The following is a 13,165-nucleotide window of genomic DNA, read 5'->3' on the forward strand; positions in this document are numbered from 1 at the left end:
CATGTGGAGTATGCTTTGCCTAGTTTAAAGCTTATCATTACCTTTCGACAAATATGGCAGAAAGTTCACTACCAATGTTTCCCTCTGACTACAGCCGTACATACAAAACTGTGTATCTAGGAGGAATTTTAGTGAATATCATCTCCTAGATATTAGGTAGTTGCATACATTTTACATACATTTATATCAAAAACTGGCTTGACTTCAGCTGTTTTAATTTTATCAATTTTGCAGAGAGGGCGAAAATGAACTATGCCTGGATATGGTTTTGATATCTCTATACAGTGATTGGGATTAAAATTTTGCCAATGGGACTATGGCCCCCTTACCTTTCAATTCAATGGGACATTTTCAATTTCAATGGGCCATTTTGAAAAAAAACATGGGACAAAATTTGGAATAGCAGCTAAGGCCGGCTAGACATAGATATTGAAGACCAAATGCAACATAAACAAACTTTAATTTACACTGCAGATCAAATGTTTATTAAGAGCTAACAATCAATGTGTCAATTAATTGTCACATCAAATCACTCTTTTTCTGTTGTTTTAGTTTTTATACTAATGTATTGTCTAGTGCTTTATCATAGTCCACAGTCCCCCATCAGTTAGAACCTAACTTTGCTATCAAAGTAGCTTATCACAAATGATAGGATTGAGTCTGGTTTTCTTTTTTGTATGGCTGCAATCCGATTTTGGATTTTTTTTTGGGTGCTTCTGGTCCAGATAATATGACTCAACCATTATAAATATTTTCATTAGGGGGTACATAATCGTGTCCAACTGCCAAGTAAGTTTCTACAACGATAGCAGTTTTATTCTGGTAATTACAATTGTAAATTTTTTTTAGGCTTTGAAAAATATAATTTCTTCTGTTTTGGGTCTAGCTTAAAACTGTCTTTGGTGACATTTTCAATTTCAAATGGGACCACCAGTCCATGCTTTTCTGATGTTATAAAATAATTTTTATTCTTTAAAACAATTATTATTGTTCTTTTAAAAGCATAAGTGATCGAGAATATGTAATCTAAAGAATTGATAAAGTACTGTTTCATTCCCCGGTCTTCAAATCATCTCGAAAATTGTAGCCATCAAAACTTCGCCTGCAGCTAATCAAAAAAAAGTTAAAAGACACGTTCATGCATTTTTTATTGTCACAAGTAGTGGACAAAACTACCATCAATGATGGAAACTTAATTCATGCACATGACACGACACATTAATCACTTAATGTTCCATTTTAAGAAGAAATGCAACTATGGCACATGGCGCGCGGTACTCCCAATCACTGCCTATATATTAAAGGTAAACTCTATTCACATGGACATGCTGGTCAATTGAAGGACAATAGCAACCTATACACACTAGGTGATTTAAACTGTGTAAATGAGTGGAAATTAACAAGTGAATCTTAGGTGTTAGTCTGAATTTCCTCTGACTTTACAACCCTCCTCTCTTTATTTGGATATTGATATGTGGGGTTGGGGTCAGAACAATGTGCCATACAAAAAATTGAAGATTCAGCAGTACTATTGAGTACCGCCCTTAAACCGCTTCAAACAACTTTAAAGTTCAAATCGTGCATGATGTACTTACCAACTTTGATTACTGAAGCATTTACCTGTTGGCTGATACCATATTTGCTACTAAAATTACAATTTTTATTGGAATTTTAAGCATTTTTGATGACTCTGCTTTTTTGACATTTTGAATCGTAATAAATATGAAGTGGTGCAAGACAAGAGTATATGGAGCTTGTTACTTAGGTGTTTGTTTATTTTTGCACTCTCTGCAGAATTGAAAGTATTGATCCCTGCAAAAGTCAAGTCAGTTTTTTATTTAATTTAACATTAACTTGATGTACCTTTTCCATATCTAGTTGATTCTATGCCTTAAAAATTTTCTAGATATATATATTTGTATGTAATTAGAGAGAAATTAGAGGTGAAATTGGGGCCATATTTGTTAAAAGGTAATGATGAACCATAATCGAGCACAGCATTTTTTTTTTGTCTAGTACTAGTACTCTGTTACAACTTACACACGAGATATAATAAAAATTAATATGAGGAAGGCATTCAAGATTTTTTGTTTAATTGATCAAACACTTTTGGATTTGCCATAGAAAGCAAAGATTTTGTCACTATCTCTTCAACCAAAAGTAGCTTTTTTGAAAATGTCCAAGTAATTCAGAACAAATCAGTGATTTTTCTACTGTTTTTTAAAAGGTGCATGTGTTTTATTGAAAAATACTTGGAAATTTGTGGAATTAGAATTCTATTTATTTATTCAAAGCTCAATGAATGAACACAAACATTAATAGAGAATACACAGAACAATATCAATACAATATGGATTCCATGAATAAACTAAAATTAATTGATATAGTTGCATATTGTCAGTGATTCATTGTAAGTCAATTTAATTCATCATACAGCTAGTTATATGAGTCCTAAAATTGACATCTTTCTTAACAAAAAATGGCAAAGTGAATTTCGGAGTTAAAATAGAAATCTTATTTGGTGAACACTGACTTTGGGAATTTTAGGGAAAATAAATGAGAAAGTAATCATGCTTTTGGTATTGGGAAACAGCCTTAATTGTCCCTAATTCATAGATATAAAAATTATGGCAGATAACATCAACATCTTTGAAATGTTTTTGTATAGGCTGCATTTGTGGCTATTTCTTGATCTTCAATAAATAGTGGTATAGTGTTTAGCCATGATATAGTTTCTCAAGTGTCGGTATGATGAATTTTTAGAGGAATTTCTATATATTTAAGAGCAAGTTATACACTACTGAGTTTGAAATTTCTCCCAATTCCCACAATATAACGTCAGAATGGTAGTGAAAAGTTAGACAAAAAATGGCAAAATTATCTGGATTTGTAGGATTTATCCTTCAATTTTTAGGGAATGTTTTGGGTTTCCCCTGTCTAAAACATTTGTTTGTATTAGGCCAAATCAAAAAAAATATTTGTGGTTCCAGTTGCCTGACAAATCCTAGTTTTTTTCTGCTGACTCTAGACTTTTTTGCCAAAGTGGATAATAAACTAGAAAAAAAAACAAGAGACCCTTCCCGCTTTCAGTAATCTAGATGTTTTCATTACCTCTCCAGACCAGATTTGGTATTTTCTTAATAGTAAACAACAATGGCTGCACACTTGTTTGCGGCTGTGGCAAGGAGACAACTGAAAGACCAAAATTTCCAGCCTGTTGATGTTTCATTCCTGTTTGTGAAGGTTTTTTATTGATCATTTGTTGTAATTAATATTTTTATTGAACACTTCCATCTTCTTCAGGATTTAGCTACATTTCTAGCTATTCTCGCACGTTGTTTAAAAAAGTTAAAATGAAAACAAAAATAAATTTCCAACCTTTTGACCCTATTTTATTCAAATAGATAACTGGAACCACACATATTTTTTTGGGGGGGTTTGATCCTTGATACCTTTTTAACACCAGTCCATCACTGGATCTTCCCTATTATTTCTGAATACTACACGAAAATGTAGTCCAAAAATAATTCCTTTTATATCATTCAATACCTTTTTATAACTAGTAAATATGTTTCTTGCAATTAATTAGATCAGCTCAATAATATTCTTTTATTTCTGCAAAAAAATTAAGGACTAGTCTTCCTTTCAACTCTGGACTTGAGGGACTCATTTTTGGCCTTGAAAGATATTTAGAAATAAATTTGCATTTAGGGAATTTATTTCTTGCAATAATGTGTCTAAAAGCATAAAATGTGTTAAGCATGTTCATTTTAACACACTTATAAGTCATATTTTCCATCCTATTATTAATATTTTACCATTTATAAACAGGAAGTGAAGAGCAGTGGTTTTAACCAAGTAAAATTGGTGGGAAATTCAAATTGATAAAATTGTCTAGTTTTTGAAAATCTTGTGTTAAGGAAATCATTTTGTTAGGCTGAAATTGGTTTTCTTTAAGTATGATTTTAATATAGGTTAAATACTCTGTTAATATATTGTTTGAATGTACATGTAAATGCACGTAACTTTTGACTGGGACTAATAAAACAAGTTATATTTAATCCCAGCTGTTGGGTAGGTTTAAAATTGGGGGAAAATGTGAAATGGAACTAAAATTATAAATGTGTGTGAAGTTGGATCAGTAGTATGGATTTACTTTCAGTTTGTGCATTAGGAAGAAGTCAGTTCTCAATAATATTTATAATGCAAATGTATGATCACAATTTTTTTTAACATCATGCAATCCTTGAAATTTTGTTTGTGCTACAACTTTTACAAGAATCAAAAACCTCTAGTAGAATCAGCACTTTGATTATTTGGCCTTATTGAAATATAACATAAAGCAGAAACCTGAAACACTCCCAAAGGTTAATAAATTTTTCCACCTTTTCAGCTGCCTAGTTACGTTGAATCTTGGGCTGAAATATCCAGCATTCATAAGGAATTGTAAGACTGAAAATGTCATTTTTATAAAACTTGAGTGGTATCATTCTGTTGACATTATTCTATTTTTGTATTGCAAAAGGTATGATGTATTTAATTATCAAAGCAATCTAATGTTTGTTTCTTAATCGCATTAACCCTTAAGCTGCTATTTGCAACTACATGTATTGTCTTTTTCGGCAGTCAGTTGTTTATGGTCATTTTTAGGCAACAGAGGTAATTCTGGAAGCGATAATATTGGAAATAAAAAAAAATTTAATGTTTGATTGAAATCTGACGTATTTTCAAGATTCTCTGATGTTTTATGAATACCGAGTATAAACTCAAAAGTAAATATAATTGATGAAAAATATCTCAAAATGGCAGATGTTGAATGGAGTGTGGATGATAAAGTTGCCAATTTTGTCAACAATAATAAAGATAATGGTGCCGAATTTGAATATTTTTTACCATAAGTAGGGATTTCCCTGACAATCTCCGCAATGGTTGGGTACAAAATGACAGACATATTTACCGAAAAAACCAAATTGAACACTGACGTTGGGCCACATGGAACTCCTTTAGATGTTCTCAAAATGTTTGTTGGTGATGGCTTTATAAATATCATTATTCTAGAAACAAAAAGATACATGGAAAAGAAGGCTGATCATGATTTTTTTATCAGCATTCTTTGCCTTTTTCATAGTTTTTGACTTACCTGTGCAATATCTTGATATTTACAGTACCTGTGACTTTTTAACTTTTTAAAGTGTGAAAAATGCATTCTGAAGTTTAATGTTTGCATGTGTTTAATTATTATGAAGTTTTATGTTCCAAGTATTACATCATCAAAGCTCTTATTATCTCACAATTATTTGTACCTGGACAAATAAAAATTGGTGATGGAAATAATGTGAAAATATGAAACTAGCATTCAACAATACTTTTACTTTCAAAAGTAATTGATAATAAATTGATTATATGGGTTGTTTTCATGTAATCAATTAATAATTGATTACACTAGTTTAATCATTTGTAATCCATTACAATCGATTACTTTTAAAGATGTAATGGATGATTACTTTCGATTATTTTTGATAACTTTTTCAGAAGGGAACAAAAATTATATAATGTTCAACATATTTATGTAGAGAAAAACATTTATACAATTTCAAATGCCATATCAAAGTGTAATTCACATATTGACAAAACTTAGATATCAGAGTTGCACTTTATCATTATCATTTGTGAAAAGTCATCACAAAGTTGGCTGTTGGATTTACAAATTCTACAGATTTCAAGGTGTCTTTCAATTTAGACTCAACTTCTTCAAATATTCTATTTAAGTGTTAAGTTGAGAATTGTTTCCCAGAGGGAGTTTTATATCTAGAATCAAGAATGCTAATAAGTCTTTTAAAAGTATGGATTCTCTGCAAAATGTTCTAGCTATCATGTGCACTAATGCACCATTAGTATCCATTTGCTTTTATCATTTTTCTTCCATTTTCCTTTTATTTATTTGGCATAAACTGGGCACAGTTTAGCTAATTGTTATTTTTAAGGAGTTTGAACATAAGGGTCAGACAATAGTTTTTCACATATCTCCAAAACTGTTAGGTTTAGCCAATTTTGTCATGTCATTTTTTTGCTATTTTTAATGTTATTTCTTGCAAAAAATTTCTACCATGCAGGGTTTTGAATAAGAGGAGGCATCAGGCCAATTTCACTGCTGCATTACAATGAAATAACCTGTTAAAATCTGAATTTTGTAACAAAACTAAAGTCGAAAAATCTAATTTCACCTGTTCAAATCTTAATTTCTCCTGTTGAAATAAAATTTATTGAAATCCATGCCATGGCACTACTTGACCAATTGGAACCAAACATGATGTGAATGTTCCATGGGGTATCCTGCATAGAACTGATGTGGGGACTTTTGATCCATTGAAAAACATGGCCGCTGTTACTAAAAATAGAAAGAGGGGTCAGACATTAGTTTTTCATATATAACTTCAAAACATTTAAGTTTAGCCAAATTCTTTTAATCGCTGAAATGATCCTTATTATAAGGCCTACAAAAGTCTCCAGGGATAAAAGTTTTTAGATGACTCCTTGTAAGAGCTTTGCCCTTGAAAGGGGAAAAAATGATTTTTTTGTTTTTTTTTGTTTTTTTTGTTTTTTTTTTTTACAGTTTTCAGTCAAAATCTTCAAAACTATGATAGGTATAAAGAAACTTTCAATTAGTGAATGATCCTTATGAAAGTCCTACCATAGTTTTCTTGAGTCAAAATTCTTCTTGAATTTATTGTTCTTGAAAGGCAAATTCAACCAGGTGAGCAATTCAGGCTGTAGGGAAACTCGTTGATATTTTGTTTAAAATGTTATAATAAACAGAAAGTATCACATGGCTTTTTTTATAACCCTTGTTCATAGGAGATAAAATTTATACAGAATGTTCTGTAGAATACAAATTAAGGGAGATAACTCTGTATATGACACTAAAATACAATAAAACAAATGGATTTTCTAAGTGGATTGTCTCTTAAGAGCAGACAAATTGGAATGAATAATTATTCATTTCATCATATAGACTTTTAAAGCAACTTAAAAACAAAAATAAAAATATGCAGCCTTTTTTGCAGTGTATCACATTTTACAGAATTTTCATGATTCTTACAAAGACTGCTACTTAAATATGAACACACAGTTCTTGGTTTGTTTTGTTTAAAATCATTATGAATCTTTACGATTGAGACTTTTTTATTCAAACATCATTTTATAACTACACTGTTTCAGATATTAAGACTGACTTTTGTTTCCGTTTGTTTTATAATATTAATTTCATGGACAATCAAGGACAATACTAAATAAATTTATCGTTAAACTGTTAACACATTTAGTGAAATATTTTAAATTTAGATTTGTCTTGTGATGATAATGAACCAATTTAAAACAATATGTATTAAAATACATGATAGCATATTTGATTCATTAGCATATTTTCTATTAAAATATCAAAAGTAAATGTACTTTTTTTCTATTTAAAATTACACAAATGCACTCCATTTTAAACCCAATGTTCCAAAATGTAATTGACTGTAATTGAAACGTAAATCTATGTTAACTGAGCTTTGAGAAGCTGTAATTGATTTATGATTACAAGTAATTGAACTCATTGTTGATTACAGATTACTAACGATTACCCCAACCCTGTTTTACATATGAATTTTGTTGGTCTAAAATCAATAGCAAAAGAGATACATGTGTATGCTCATTCATACACAGTAAGCACAATTAGTCATTTTAAAAATTTTTTATTCAGTAGTACACAATAAAACAATAGAAATTAGCCTAACAGCTGAAGGATTAAAGTTCGTGAATACATGTGCAAACCGGATCAAGGGGTTAAAATTTGCACTTGCGCAAAGCCTTTTTCTAGTAATAATTCTCTCAGGCTACTGAATTCTACAATACTGAAAGCCTAGGGGCTAGTTGAACTTTGGTTTCGGACATAAGCCCAAAATAAGCATTTGTATTTTTCCACTGATAAAAATAGCAGTTGTTTTAAGCCAACCAATCGGAAATCATTATCGCTATTTCCAGTTAGACTTTTTCAATTTTGTTGCAGGATGGCCCTTGACTCTGTTGAGGAGAAAAATTATCCAGGGGTAACCTCCCCAATTAATTTAGACCTTCCTAAACCTTTGGATTTAAAGCTTACTGCCAAGCTTGAAGAGACTATGAGACCATATGGTGTTTTTGAAAGTGAAGAGGAATTAGCTCATAGGTAGTACTTGATTTTATATTTAATCTTTTACATTTTAACATCTCAATTGTACGTGAATGGAACTGTTTAAAGTTTCTGTTTTCTGGTGAGATGAGTGTACAGTGTTGTTGACTTTAAAAAAAATCAATAGATTTTTATTCACCTATCCCTTAACAGAAGTAAATATACTTCCATTAAAAATGTAATTAAGTAAAATTTTATATTGATAATCCAATATCCAAGTTACAAATTTCTAAAGTTGAATATAGTACTAATCACACACTACTGTAAACTTATACTTAATCAGTTAAATTATATACGAAATGGAATATGCTCTTTTTTGTTTTACTAATGCATATGTTTATGATTCTGTATAGGATGGATGTATTATACAAGATAAATTTGTTGGTCAAGGAATGGATAAAAGATGTAAGCCGTTTAAAGGTAAGACATATAGAATAATAGTTACTTTATACTGACAAGATTGGACTATTTGATGAATGAGATATTCCACATGATATTGTCAGTATCTACTATTCTGTTTATCTGTAATCCAAGAAGAGCAATTTTAATTATTTTAATGTACATTGCTTGATATCATTTTCACTCAAAACTTGAAAGAAGATCCTATGTGGTGACGTCACAATCACTCCTAATGTTTTGTCAGATAGTTTTGAATATCTTGTCATGTACAAGAGATAGAGAAATATCCATCAACAAGTTCAAAGGAAAAGTAGATTACTGATCAAGCAATTGACCAGCCAGTCTATGTCAAAACAATCCATACTTACTACAGTGCAACAGGCAAAAACTTAATAAGCGTAGGATCCTTTAGACATGTATTGGTTGTCACAATTAAAACTAAACACAAAGGAGAAAGTTATCATGTTAGTAATATCCCCTGCCTATCATCAGGCATATAATTTATACTACCATCCATTACAGAATTATTAGCTAAATCATGGAAATGATGTAAATTTTGTATGCAGCTTTAGCATGATGGATTGTACTGTGTGTGAGTGTGTGTGCTTTTTGTCAGTGTTACATTTTTTCTCCTTTTTACACTTTTTATAGTGTTTTGTAGTGTTTTATGTAAACTAAACTAAGTAATACATATTGCTTTAATTATCTTTATGCCAATTAAAGAACAAAAGATTGAAGTAGCAACTTCTGTCACCTTTGTGAATACACTAGATGTAGTATTTAACAGATTTTGACTAAACTTGGCACTAAGTATCTACTTACAAAATTTTAAGAATTCTATCAATTTAGATCAAAGATAGATCACCGAGGTCACAAATTCAGTTAAAACACATCAAGGGGATCCTGCTCCTCTTGTTTTGCATTTTGATAAGTGCAAAATAAAAAAAATTCCTGTGCTGATTATGACTTAGGTAAACACATATAGACATTTTATATACTGTATGGCATTTTCTTCTCTTCTTTATTCATTTAATAGGTATCAGCCAAACTTGCATAGAATGTTAATACAAGGTGATATCTTTGTTCCTGTTGTATTGCTATTTTCCTGTACTGTAGGTGGGTTTTGCTTATTGAAATTAGGGCATTATTAAGTTTAATTTAAATACAGTGTCAGTTTTTTTAATTGCAGAACAATATCCCTGAAGACAAAATTGATTCTTTTGGTGGAAAGGTTTGCACTTTTGGGTCTTATAGACTTGGTGTTCATACCAAAGGTAAGAATTCTTTTCTCTTAAACATGCATGTTTCTGTGACATGAAAGCAATAATATCTTGAAAAGAACTCAACAACTTATCAGTTATGTGTAGTAAGTGAGGCAATGTAGGTGTGAGGTATGATTCACTTAACTAAAAATTTTTTTCTGCAGTAGAAAAGACAACAGGAACTAAGTACACACATGCAGTTGTCGTAATTGTCAAAACAAAATTATCATTGGTCATCTTCACTTTGCTTTTCTTCCTTTTTGCAACACAAGCACAAGTAAGGAAATCTCACAATAATAATGAATGATAAACGTATAAAATGTGAATTATGTTTTAGGTGCTGATATAGATACACTATGTATAGCTCCTAGACATGTTGATAGATCAGATTTCTTCTCATCATTCTATGAAAAACTAAAGGAACAACCAGAAGTCAAGGACTTAAGAGTAAGACTTTCTATTCTTTTAATCAAGTCATACACAAAAATGAGCTTCAATTTAAAATCAGGAGAAAAGTTGATTGTAATGATAACCTCTGTGTGAACTTGGTGAACATTGCTGTCTATGTCATTTCTTGTTAATTCTTATCAAATTTTGGGATCATCCATTACCATTCATATTAAGTTGTAGTTACGGGGATGTGATTGAAAGTACACACAGTTTATGTATTTTTTGGTTAATTAGTTAATCACACACCTTACATAATGGCCATCAGTAATCTGCATCCTTTGGATGAGAATAATTAACTGTATATGTAATATGTTATTGTTATCTTATTAGGCTATTGAGGAAGCATTTGTACCTGTCATTAAAATGGAGTTTGATGGGATTGAGGTGAATATCTATTTTCTAAAGTTTTGATAGAAATAAAATTGAAAATGTAAGATTAGTAGTACATGTTCTTTATTGGTTATAGAATAATTTCTTTAGGATTTCTCAGTATTAGATGCAATGATATCTATTCGTTATTGTTGAAATCTTTGAAGAAAGGAAAAAATTCCTGACAGTGTTTAAATATCCGCTAATGTCATAATCTAGGATATCACTTATCAAAGAATGCTTAGTCAGTATTTCAATAATGCATTTTATATATCCCTGAAACTTAAGTGCTTCTGAGTACAGTATTCTACATATAATGTTCCATTTTTCACTATAACATGCGATCACAGCTATATCATTTTGGAAACAATTTTACACACTGATTGTAACATTTTAATTGGTAATTTTGATATTCATTGATTTCTAATGCTGGTATTAAGCTGTACCACAGGATAATTTAAATTTTAATAAATGACGATTACTTCAAGCAAATTAATGCCAGCTTGCCCTGCATGATATATTAAGGATCAAGAATGTATGAATTTCTTATTTTAAGTTTTATTTTGACAGCTGTGGACTTATTTCATAATATGTTATTAATACTTTTTATATGGCTGCAAAATGAATTACAGTCATATAATGGTGTGGTACTTTTGTTGTCCCCTTAAACATTTGATAAACATATAATATCTTGAGTAAAAAGCAATGATTAGTTTCAATTGTATCGTAAAGTTTCATTTGGTTTTAGATGCTATGGCTCAAATGATTTAAGAATTAAGTGCCCAAAAGGTCAGAAAGAAAACATATTCCTCATCTTTTTATAAAATTCATAATTTGTTACGTTGTGAATTAAAAAAAATTTTTACCACTTCATTTGGTCAAATGCTTATATGTCAAACATATAATCACAATTTAAATTCAGAGCTGTATCAAGTTTCAGTGTTGTGTCCACACTTGTCCCAACTGCTCCTGATGTGGTTATATCAAGCTGTTCCCTTTAAATTATTTTATTTTATTAGTGAAATATAAAGTTTTAAAAATATTTACCTTAACTAGACATGTGCTTTTTGTGTTGAATGACATATTAAGATGCATTTAGCAAAGTTTCAGATTTGGATTCATTGCATTATTATACATCATATATGTAGATTGCATGAAGGAATGTTATTTTGACAGTGGACTCCAAATAGAGATAATCCAGCTTAAGGGTTTTACGTGTTACTTTTAAGGTTTATTCCATATGAAGGGGTATCTGTTTTTTTAAATTGCTCACTGTATTTCTAATTAAAACTATAAATAAAAATATATCAATAGGAAGTGTCCTAGGTTTTTACGTTAGCAGAACACAAAAGAAATCAATAATATATTTATTAATTTCAAATTACTCTAAGGCCGTATTAATTGCAGTCTCTAGATTTGAGAATTGTAATGTATGTTACTACATACAATCATGATTGGCATCTGCATCTGCATGAGTACTTGATTTATCAAAATTCTTATCATAATACAAAATTGTTTTCTTAAAAATGTTTGTACACAAAAATTGTAAAGAAATATTAATTAAATTGATTTTAAGTATTTAAAAACTGAATATACTGAACCAATGTTCTTAATATTATATTGCAGCTTGACATGACCTTTGCAAGACTAGCTTTACCACAAATCACAGACGACATAGATTTACGGAGTGAATCCTTACTCAAGAATCTCAATGAACGATGTGTCCGTAGCTTAAATGGTAAGTAAATATACATAAAAGATTAAGATATAACTAAGCTTACACAAGTTTCAACCAAGTCAGTCCCTGCGTTTCTCAAATATTCTATCAGTTAATATTTATTATCCCCCCTTCCCCCTACTTGAAAAGTGGAAGGTACATTGTGATCATGGTTAGATCATGATGTCCGTCTGTCCCAAAATCTAATCCTCTCTGAAACCATTGAATGTAATTTGATTACCGGTAAACTTTCACAGATTCTTTATTACGTGATGCCATTGTACACTTTCAATTTTGTTTTTCCATCTATATGACTTTTCAAGTTTCCTCATCGACTTTGTCATTGGGTGGGGGACCATCTAATACGCCACTCCTTTGAAACTGCTGAACAGAATATGATGAAACCTTCACAGATTCTAATTTACATGATGCTCATATTCTGTGTTTCCATCTATTAAATGACTATTGGAGGTTCCTGATGCTAACCATGTATTTTGTCATTGGTCGACCAATGGGAGACTGTCTTCTAATTCATAACTCTTCTGAAACTGATGAATGAAATTCAATGAAACTGTCTTAAATTCTTTATCACATGATGCTATTGTGCATTGTTTATTTTGTTTTTCCATGTGAATGCCATAAATTGCTTATGTGTTTTCTATATGGTTTTTATTGAGGAGTTGGGTATCACCAAGTGAGGTTTGTTCAGTTTTTCTGGTTATACATGTATTACTGAAAGGGTATCTACATTAAGTA

The 13,165-nt window shown here is 30.5% G+C and overlaps 1 protein-coding gene across 3 annotated transcripts in view; it reads left to right on the forward strand.

Moving 5' to 3' along the window:
- Positions 1-13,165, forward strand: part of LOC148623813 (poly(A) polymerase type 3-like) — a 40,448-nt gene that overhangs the window by 336 nt on the left and 26,947 nt on the right. For all 3 annotated transcript variants that reach the window (XM_088565974.1, XM_088565977.1, XM_088565976.1), the window contains exons 2-7: positions 8,051-8,209; positions 8,566-8,632; positions 9,801-9,885; positions 10,211-10,320; positions 10,654-10,707; positions 12,319-12,430. In XM_088565974.1, coding sequence (XP_088422100.1) covers positions 8,051-8,209; positions 8,566-8,632; positions 9,801-9,885; positions 10,211-10,320; positions 10,654-10,707; positions 12,319-12,430 — 587 coding nt within the window. The remainder of the gene's footprint in view (positions 1-8,050; positions 8,210-8,565; positions 8,633-9,800; positions 9,886-10,210; positions 10,321-10,653; positions 10,708-12,318; positions 12,431-13,165) is intronic.

The sequence above is a fragment of the Perna viridis genome, chromosome 2 (assembly GCF_037379345.1).
Source record: "Perna viridis isolate PV_CMFRI_1.1 ecotype Kerala chromosome 2, ASM3737934v1, whole genome shotgun sequence".
Lineage (NCBI taxonomy): Eukaryota > Metazoa > Mollusca > Bivalvia > Mytilida > Mytilidae > Perna > Perna viridis.